General features: G+C 35.2%; 1 protein-coding gene across 1 annotated transcript; it reads right to left on the reverse strand.

The window, feature by feature from the left end:
• Positions 1 to 10277: 10277 nt before the first annotated feature.
• Positions 10278 to 11366, reverse strand: LOC146731558 (uncharacterized). Its single transcript, XM_085492925.1, has one exon. It carries the CDS (start codon positions 11364 to 11366, stop codon positions 10278 to 10280), a length of 1089 nt encoding a protein of 362 aa, XP_085349051.1.
• Positions 11367 to 11581: the final 215 nt, after the last annotated feature.

Here is an 11581-nt window from a genome sequence, read left to right on the forward strand (position 1 = left end):
AGAGGCAATTCTCTATGATGGGTGACAATGCTGGCCTATAGCCAATAGTAATAAATCCTGCACACTGCCGCAGTGATCCACCTGGAAATGGAAGTCGGGGAGAATGGTTTGTTCTGCTTACCCTAGTCATAACACATAAACATGCACTTGCTGCCATGCCTCGATTCCTTAGTACGATTCTCGTAGTAACTCAACACCCAAACTGGGCATAGAAGCAATTCTCGATGGTGGGTAACAAGGCCAATGATCGCTGCATAAGACAAGCCCAACTCGTCAAACAAATGGATGAAAACGTTAGCTACATGGTCAACAGAGATGGCATGGATCAACCTCCCTTCCACTACACCAACGTATGCCCGCCATTTTAGGACGCAGGCTGCATTGGTGGAATCCCTATTTGCCTTGGCCAGATTGATTGCAGCTCGCTCAGATAAACCTGAGTTCCTTTGCACACACAAAAATAAGAAAAAAAACTTAGCCTACCAGCCACTACGCCTACTGTTACCAACGGTTCACAGCTTCTTCAGAAATCTCAGTCGAAAAACTGGAGACTGAAGCACACTGTTTTTGCTAGGATGCTCACTTGATGCATAGAAAAACAGAAGTGAAGTCATAAGGCAAGATGATATCCCCTGCCTTGCCTCGGTGACGTGGTTCATGATGTGGAAGAAAATATATGAAGTCATGGGACTTTCCCTGACATAGATTTTTGTCTTAGTCCTTGGTTGAATGGCAGAATAATGCCTACATTTTGACTGACCAGAGTCTATGGTGGTAATTGAACGTAGTGCATGCTTGTTTTCTCTGTGTCTTTACAGAAGCATGGATAATATACAATGTAGATGCAATGTACCAAAGTAAAAGTATGGTGTGATATCAGAGCAGCCTATTTAGGTAGAATACAAGTTTCATGTGCAGAACCAATATGTAGACACAATGTATTGAGATATCTTTCTATAGAACGCTAGTTTTCTATGTATCCACAAAACCTGGCATGATAGCTACATGTGGATAAAATGTTGGTAGAATGTATGAAAGTAAAATAAGACATAACAATCTACATATATACATATTTAAAATTATCGAAATGACTTAACTGAAGTGGATTCTGCATGTGAAACCTTTAGTCTGTACACTACACTACACTACACTACACTACACTATAAAATCTGATTCTATCCAATATATATATCTAAGTTAAAATAGTATAAAAGATTATGTTGTTATTAAAGGACTTAAAGTATAAATGATAATAAATACCAGTGTTTGGTTGTGTCAAGAGTGGCGAACAATTTGTCTCATATTTAGCAAGCAATTTGCTTAATTTATTCTTCAGTACGAGTAGCACTTTTATTTTCAACACCAGAATTAGTATTATTTCAAAAGTTTTTTTTTCCAAATCAGATGTTGGTCGTGATTTCTACGTGATTTATGAAGTACCATAAGCATGTTGTACATTTCGACATAAATTTGCTATTTTTCATTTTCTTTAAATATTTTCTTTGGCATCCAGATGATTAGCCAGTCACGTACCAGACTAATTACATATACATGTTGAACTAATTGAACTTAGCTGCTTTCTGACTTATAGAACAATAATCAATTGAAATTATTAACAATAGATCTGAAATGGTTTGGAGCGTGGCATTGACCACCAAGCATGACAATGCTACCAGCTGTTTGTGACCTTGGGAAAACACTGATTACACACAAAAGATTAACAATAAAGCAAACAAAATCATTGAAACTACAAAGAGTTCAGAAATTTGAATGATGAATACAAGTCATTGGTATAACCCAGTCTCCAACAGCTCTTCTACATAAAATAAAATAATATAAAATCATAACTTTGAAATCATCATTAAATCATTTTGGTGTGAATTATGTAAATTTGAGCCCTTCTGTCACTAAGCCTTTGTTTTACTGCTCCGCTGTTAGCGTTGAACACGTGCTGGTAATTTGCATACCATACATCTAATGCAAAACAAAGTAGTTAGGAAGTATCCATCTAAGTCGGAGATTGTTAATTATTTTCCTACTCAAATTAATTGTGCTTGCTAAACAATTAAACCGTACTCTTGATCTAATTAGTGAGCAAATATATAGCTGATTAAAATGTGTTTCTGGTTACCAATAAGCATCCTTTATTGTGTTAAGTCTTCCATGGGCAACGACGTGATGGTAGATCCATTGATAGTTAATTACTTTTCAAATTTATCATTTCCTTCAAGAAGTCTCGGTTTTAGTATTTTTTGTTGTCATATTTATTTTCTTTATACTTTTGAACGCAAGTTGTTAAATTGAGAAAAAAAAAATTATGGTGTAAATACCTCGTTCGATTAATTTCCACAACTGCAAGTTCATAAGATAAAGAAATAAATCCTTAGAATGAATATTTGATGTTGAAAAAATGTTAACTTCTGAATTCAAACCCTTAATGAATTCCACATAGGGTATAAATACCTCTATACCACAGAGGGTATTCCTCTCTCTCCTGAATTGATTTTGCAAATATAGGGCACACCATTTCGACACTTTAATATCGAGCAAAACTAACTTTGTTTCTGTTTATTTCTTGTCAAAATCAGGTAATTGTCAGTTTAATTACCATGTTTACTTAATATGCTGTTTTCTTACTTATTTTTTTAGTTCTGCATGGCAGCGTATCATGCGGTTTTTCTTTTCTAATATTCTTTATTTACATTTTATGGTTTGATATTTTTCAGTTTATTAGATTTTAAAGCTAATTTTGTTTTATCGCAATGGCATATTTGTGTACCATTCCACAGGGTTGTTCTTTGACTAGTGTTCATTTTGCTGACTACTTCAATGTTCTGATTAGTTGAATGGGAAAGCTATAACGATTGATTTGGTATTTGCATCTGTTTATCCAGTTTAATCCACACCCCTGGCGTTTGTATTTTGTTTTTTTATTTCCCATTTTGCTACGTTGTAATATGCTACCACTTCCCTGTTTTATTGTAATATTTGAGTGTTGATGATGTCTTCTTTGTCTGTCTCGCCATGACCTAGTTTTAAAATCACGGCCAGGTTGCAACAAAGTGCATGACCTTTGACTTTGAATTTGACAACTGACCCACAAGACCACGATGGATTGACTGGTTGTGTTTGCATTTGATGAGACTATACAGTGTGTATATATATAGAAAAAATATAACACGTTTCTATTTTTGAATTACAATTGTCCAAAAAATTGCCAATTTTGTGTTTTTACTTGTGTAAACTATATACATCCCATAACCCGTTAGTGTACATCCTGCCAATTGGGTGTTTTCCATTTGCGTTGTTCATACCTGACCCGACCCTAACCCTAATGCCAAGACACGTTCCTGTTAATAATTGTTCAATAATGATACTCTGTTGTGCACTGTCTGCGAGTAAGTTGCATTGATGTCAACTGATTGAACAAGTTGTGTTTAAGTAATTTCCACTATTAACAAGTGGTTAAATTGTGACAATAAATGTGTGGAAATATATTTGAGACTTATTTTGGTGTAGACAAGTTGCGCGTAATTAATTTCCACCAGTACAATTTGTTAAATTGAGGAAATAAATGTATGGACTAATATTTGAGTCTTATTTTGGTGTAAACAACTCGCGTTTGATTAATTCCCACAATTACAAGTTGTTAAAGTGAGAGAATAAATGTGTCAACAAATTATTTTGGTGTAGACAACTCTCATTTAATAATTTTACACCATTTAATAATTTTACACCATAACAAGTTGTTAAATTGTGAAAATAAATGTGTGGACAAAAAATCGAGACTTATTTTGGTGTAGGCAACTCTCGTTTAATAATTTTACACCAGTACAACTTGTTAAATTGAGGAAATAATTTGTATGGACTAATATTTGAGTCTTATTTTGGTGTAAAGAACTCACGTTTGATTAATTCCCACAATTACAAGTTGTTAAATTGAGAGAATAAATGTCTCAACAAATATTTAATACTTATTTTGGTGTAAAGAACTCACGTTTGATTAACTCCCACAATTACAAGTTGTTAAATTGAGAGAATAAATGTCTCAAAAAATATTTAATACTTATTTTGGTGTAAACAACTCATGTTTGATTAATTCCAACAATTACAAGTTGTTAAATTGAGAGAATAAATGTCTCAACAAATATTTAATACTTATTTTGGTGTAAACAACACACGTTTGATTAACTGCCACAATTACAAGTTTTTAAATTGAGAGAATAAATGTGTGAACAAATTATTTTGGTGTAGACAACTCTCATTTAATAATTTTAAATGACCATACGACCATTTTGCAACGAAGTGCGTGACCCTTCATCGTTCTGTTCAACTTTTAAGCTATGATTTATTACCGTTATTATCATTATATTGTCACGTGATTTGTTTTACCTTATGTGTAACATCTTAAGTATTGTAATTGTATTGTTATTGTAATTTGTATATACAAATTCGTATATACTGAAGAAACGACCCCGATTCTGTGAGACTATTACCATCAGTTATTCCTCACCAGTGCAAAGCAAGAAACGGAATGGTCGCATGTGTTGAGATTACACGCCGCTGAGACAACAAACGCGTTCTGTTCATACATACAGTGTTCACATGTATTAATTATAATTTCACGAGGTCCATAACTCAAACATGAATATCTAACGAGTATACTCTAATCGTAGATATAGATCACTTACTTCGCTCGGAATATTCCTCAGTCCTGACATAAGCTCGTCCTGTAAATTCTGTTTCATGCACGCAATCGCACAATGGCGGAAACCCCGTTAACCTCAAATTAATGCCCTCTACGGTGACAACATTAATTAACAGTGGTATTGCCTCTAGATGGCGCTCTTGTTAAATGATTTTGTATCACAGGTCATCACAGGTTAATTCTGCATAGTAGTCACGCTTTAGACAGGTATTGTTATTGTATTGTATTGTGATTTTTGATTTACGGGTATGTAAAACGAAATTACATTAACGGATGTAACTGATAACTTTTCCAATGAAATCGTTAGCACCCCGTTGACAGTCCAGTCACACTGGTTCTCACCACAAGAGGTTACGACCCCCCCCCCCTGCCAAATGCTAAGAACAACTGAAACTAATAAATACATATTTACATGACAAATTTTCCACCTATGCGGATCTGTTTGTGCAGGAGTTTTACGACCGTGTGCCTTTACTGACGTCAACCAAACTTGTTATATGGGAAGTTGGCACCCAAGGCTCACAAGTGCTACACCTTCCCCAAGGGTGACCTGGAGGTAGTTGTGGCAAAGGGTAACCTCATTCTCCCACGTACATAGACTCCACAATCGGATGTAGTTTAAAATGTATTTGTATTGTATTGCACTGAAAGAAAACCTTACCTTCTGTACCTCTTGTATATCTGAAAATCATGACGATCTACTGTACAAGGCCTTACCCTTGCTCAAAATAATGGAAATCATATAGTAAATACAGTTTGGTAAATAAAGCAATCATACATCATTAAATTGAAGTACCAACGACCTGAAACCCCGAAAATCACTAATACTTTTTTCCGATCAATCAGCCTGCACTATATATATGCACACATTTTTATAAGATAGATACTGGGCTATTCAAACAGTTATACGATTCACGCGTTTATGACAAGTTCTGTTTTTTTGTATATATGTATATATGTAAATATGTGTGCGCAGACTGTATATAATTTCACTAATTCTTATCGACATTTTATGAAAAAAATATATTCATATATGACCCACTAAAAGTATTTACGCACCGCACTACACAAAGTGGCTAACTACGATATCGTATAATAAAATAGCGAGTTAGAATAACAAAATTATAAACTATGGCGGCATTTTGAAACGATATGTTATGACTTTGAAATTATTATTTTTTGGAATCAAATTTTCGCAAGTTTCTCCCCATGAATATTGTTTTATTTTCAGTTTGTTAGTTAGTCTGGCATTTAGATCAGACAATACTAATTTATAATTTAAAAAAAAAATGCGCGACAAACTCTCAAAAGTGTGTGTATTTGAAATGAGTTGTAAGATGTTATCTGTTGCACCATGTTTTCTGCCGGTAATGCTGAGAGGAACGTGGGATATTTGCCAACTTTTATGGTGGCCTATATATATATACAAATTTGTCCGCTACATGAAAATTCGTCCACTACTTGAACACCGCTGTGCTACTTGAAAAAAAATCTGTCGGCTACTTGGGAATTGCTCCGCTACATGTAAATCGATTGGCTACTTGGCAATTGCTCCGCTACATGTAAATCATTGGCTACTTGGGAATTGCTCCGCTACATGTAAATCGATTGGCTACTTGGGAATTGCTCCGCTACATGTAAATCGATTGGCTACTTGGGAATTGCTCCGCTACATGTAAATCGATTGGCCACTTGGGAATTGCTCCGCTACATGTAAATCGATTGGCTACTTGGGAATTGCTCCGCTACATGTAAATCAATTGGCTACTTGGAAATTGCTCCGCTACATGTAAATCGATTGGCTACTTGGGAATTGCTCCGCTAAATGTAAATCGATTGGCTACATGAAAATCAGCGGCTACATGAAAATCGGTTGGCTACTTGAAAATCATGGTAACACATAATCATTCAATTTGTAAATACATATAACACAAAGGGGAAACCGCATTGTAACCAAAACATGTCTTCCTAACGTTATTTGTAGGACCCCGAGTGTGGATGGGCTTTGTGTGTCGTGCCAAAAGCGCACACATTGCAATTATTTTAGATAACTTAGTGTTTTTCTGTGTAATTAGATTTAGTGGTTCAATCGCCTTTGCGATGATAATCGAAAAACAAAATCATGACCATTAGTGTGACCTACGTACAACTTACAGTTGCGAATAATGTGTAATGTGAACAACGTGTAGACACTCTTTTTACAGATGAACTAAAACCAAACTTAGTAGTATTAAAGTGTTTCATGTTTGCTCAATATTCGGATGCCATGAAACTCATTTTTACTTATGTAACCGTGATACACGCTACAGTCGAATTTGGCAACGAGTTGTACTTTTTAGAAGTATGTACTGTGAAATTTGTAATTGTATAGGGTTAAAATGACCTACTGACTTGTAACCTGTTTATCTTCAAAGCCTAGAGTCTGTATGCATTAAATTAATTAAACACATGCAAGTAGGATTCAAGCTGGCAGGTTGCTTGAATTCATTATATTTAACAAACATATAGGAGCTTTGCTTCACCAGTCGATTCACCGTAAATTCGTCCAAATTCAAACTCGTCCCACGAGTTGATTCGTCCCGATTCGCATTCGTCCCATTGTGTGGTCAGCATTACGATCTTGGACAAAGTGATGTCGATTCATGTTTGTGTGCTATGAATTTTTGGCAGCAGATGACTGCATTCATTCCGTGCTTTACGCTTTCTAGAATCACTTTACTTTGAGATGAATACTCGCGTATAACTAGCATTTCAATTACTTTGAGCATTACACCATTCGTAATTTCTCACTTACATTTTATTGTCAAAGGGATGTTTAAATGTTCTTGCTTAGTATCTGTATATTCACGCATCGGCTATCAATCATGTTATTTGCTATAAATAGTTGTTACTTTCGCAGGTTACTTGAACAATTCAGCATCATCATCAATATTAAGATGTAACCTTTTGCTGTAGCTTTCATATTTTATTTTCATATTTGAATATATCCGAGAACTATGATGTGATTTGTATTTACCTTAGTAGTAGCTTCGCGATGAGTGCCTTCGCAATGATTGGTTTCTGCGATGAGTGGCAAAAACTTTTCATCAGTTTGTGTCATTAACAACCAGTGTTATCTAGAATACAATATATAATTAAAATGATATAAAGTATATGAGATATATAATTATATGCATAAATGATACACACAAATGAGAAAACGCTTTCCGTGTTAAGAGTTATTTAAATTAATGTTTGTTAACAATTTTATAAACTGGCTTGGAAATTCCCACCACCAATACAAATTTGCATAATTCTGTTTACTTTGCATGTGTACTATGAATGTATATTTTAATACATATTGTCATATAACATAGACAATAATAATTTGTCCATTCCATGAGACATTTCCTCTATCTGTGTAACTTCATATTTTAGTGTAAAGTAATAAAAATGATATACGTTACTTGGGATGTAATATATCCTAGCTAGTTTCTAGTGGAACCCCTCATATTACTTGACAATAGTCTATGAATATGTTGCGAACGATGAAAGTGGTATACGTTAACTGGAGGAGACAACTTAACACATACTGTCCATCAATTACTGAGATACAAAGGGTGGCAGCCGCATGACTCAAGCTTTTGACAGGGTGTAAAATCGCGACTTTACGTACCTCTTGGTCTTTGATATAGCTCTATAAAATTCACTACATTGTGTTGAATCCATGTGGGCATGGAAGCTGTGATGTTTTCCACTGAAGAAAACTTACTGTGAGCACATGTGTGTATAAGTGCTATTTATCCGTTTTCAACGCATGACCCCCTCCCCGCCACCTTCACGAACTCCAATATGTCGCGTTTTTTGTTTGGATCAGGACAACTGCGATTTAGCGAGGGGTCACTGTATCACTAATGTATTGCAATTCAACAAAATAAAATTAAGAAATTGCAATATAAAATATTCCACCAGTGACAATGATGGGTGTATTTCACGGTTAGTGTTGGTTAAATAAATATTTGCTCACTATTTTAGAAAATGGCTTGGTAGTTCCCACCACCATCATATATAATGTTACATCATGTTGGCAAAAGTTTAACTACCGGTAAACGAAAGTCACTCAAGATAATTTTGTTTACTCTGTATGTGTACTACGGTTGCATTTTGTTATTTGCTATCATTTTAATGGTGTGCATATTTTACCGGCAATACATAACGGTACACTTTACAAAAATACCCATTATATATTTATCAATTATAGTTACCATTATAAAACCAGAACAAAAGAAATAATGATAACGTGTTATTTCATGCGGAAATTCTAATGAGATGCATTTTTATTTTGAAGTATCATGTTCATGTATACCATAGGGTCCATAGTATCGTTTACTTACTGATACTACTGACTACACTTTGTACTTGGCAGTTCCCATCATAATTATCGAATTATTTGGAAACATAATATTGTAATGTAAATTTCTTTTACTAATGTTTACTAATGTTGACGCTACCTTCAGAGACTCATGTTGACTATGCGCCGGATCGTTTACTAATTTAATACTTATCAGTGTAAAATTCGACGGAGGAAAAGTCAGGAAAAGTCATAATAGTCAAGAAAACTTAAAGAATGAGAATAGTCTATCAGCCGTTGCTGTCCACACCAGCGATATTTGCACATAGAAATTGAGAATCATAATTGCATATAAATGAGCAATACAGCTATTCCGGCCATCAATCGAATCATCAGTCTTTATGATTGATTTAACTGATAATTGCTTAGATGTCTGAGACCGAATGTTGAGTTGAGTTCGAGAGTGTGTTTACATTTACCGCGATGTCAACGTTATTGATTACATCACAGCCCCCAACACTGATTGCTTTAGAGGCGCGTTGAAAAGGAAGCCTATTTTGGGCTAGTTCCATTGTCGCATTTCGGAGTGTAGAGAGAGAGGAATTTGGCCCTATGTCCTATGGCTCTTGTGTTTCAAGCCAAAAAAACAACACAGATTCCCGGGGATGTGGGAATAGGTGACAAATTCCAAAACAATGAAAGAAAATCGTAACTTACTGCACATGAATTTCATGATGAAGTTTTCAACATTGTGGTGCGTGACTGCAGTCATTGAAACAAAAATAAGGGATTCTAAAAACGCAATTGATGGCATGACAAAAAACGCAATGTAATGCAAGTTATGCAATATCACGACGAATGTGTATATTTTCAAAATATAAATTTACTAACACTAAATTCTTGTTATTTACATTCGTTGAATAAATGTATCTAGAAGAGGATGTATGTAGTAATACGTTGGAATAGTTTTCTAATAATGCATAGTAAATGTTACATTACAAAATATATTTCAATGATACACGACAAACAAAAATCATACTGTACCAATATACTACTAGCTGGAGACCAGGTGTGAATAGATAGATACACTAGATATATATCCAGCATATTAAAGGCAAACATGTACATGTTTACAATCCTATGATCACCTTCATTCAATAGAAAACGTTGTCTGTTTCATCTATTTCATATCAAAACATTATGATCTAAACGTCATCACGCTTTTGCATATATGACGAATTAGAAAAATACCACATGTCTGAAGGTTTCTGTGCCCTTACTTCTTACAACATTTTGGTCCAGTTTATCGATTTTATAACTCAACTTCTCATTCCCTTTCAATGCTATCTCATTTTTAGAAAGAAAGTACATTCTGAATGTCTCTGTTCCCTGACTCACTTGTTCAATGCCACTCATGTTATCCTCTTGAGTACTTTTCAAAAAATCTAACACGACCAATGATCCCTTCTCCAACTGATCAGCTTTCTCTATGGACTGGATATTACGAGTGTGCATCTGTTCTCCTAGATCGCTTGAATAAACAAAACTCTTCTCACATTCTTTGCACTGGATGTGATTTTTTAGACCACCAGACTGATTGAAGCATTTCACGCATTGTTTGCACTGAAATGGCTTCAATCCTGTATGGGTAAGTGTGTGATATTTTAAACCACCAGACTGAGTGAAGCATTTCTTGCATTGTTTGCACTGAAATGGCTTCAATCCTGTATGTGTAAGCATGTGAGTTTTTAGATTACCAGACTGAGTGAAGCATTTCTTGCATTGTTTGCACTGAAAAGGCTTTAATCCTGTATGTGTACGCATGTGCTTCTTCAGATTCCCCGACAGAGTAAAACACTTCTGGCATTGTTTGCACTGAAATGACTTCAATCCAGTATGTGTAAGCATGTGATATTTTAGACTACCAGACTGGGTGAAGCATTTCTTGCATTGTTTGCACCGAAATGGCTTCAATCCCGTATGTGTAAGCATGTGCTGTTTTAGATTACAAGACTGAGTGAAGCATCTGTCACATTGTTTGCACTGAAATGGCTTTACCCCTGTATGTACACGCATGTGCACTTTTAGATAACTTGAACTAGTATAAGGCTTCGCACATTGTTTGCACTGAAATGGCTTCAATCCTGTATGTGTAAGCATGTGATATTTTAGACCAACAGACTGACTGAAGCATTTGTTGCATTGTTTGCACTGAAATGGCTTCAATCCTGTATGTGTACGCATGTGAGTCTTCAGATTCCCCGACTGAGTAAAACACTTCTCGCATTGTTTGCACTGAAATGGCTTCAATCCTGTATGTGTACGCATGTGAAGTTTTAGATCACAAGACTGAGTGAAGCATTTCTCGCATTGTTTGCACTGAAATGGCTTCAATCCTGTATGAGTACGCATGTGCGTCTTCAGATTCCCCGACTGAGTAAAACACTTCTCGCATTGTTTGCACTGGAATGGCTTCAATCCTGTATGTTTTTCCATGGACTTCACACATTTAGGTTCTCTGAACTAATATACAATTCTAATAT

Source organism: Saccoglossus kowalevskii, chromosome 18 (genome assembly GCF_978046115.1).
Source record: "Saccoglossus kowalevskii chromosome 18, keSacKowa6.1, whole genome shotgun sequence".
In the NCBI taxonomy this organism is placed as follows: Eukaryota; Metazoa; Hemichordata; class Enteropneusta; family Harrimaniidae; genus Saccoglossus; species Saccoglossus kowalevskii.

What these genes read in the sequence shown, in the direction of transcription:
- LOC146731558 (XM_085492925.1), bottom strand. Translation starts at nt 11,366, where the DNA reads ATGCGTACACATACAGGATTGAAGCCATTTCAGTGCAAACAATGCGAG.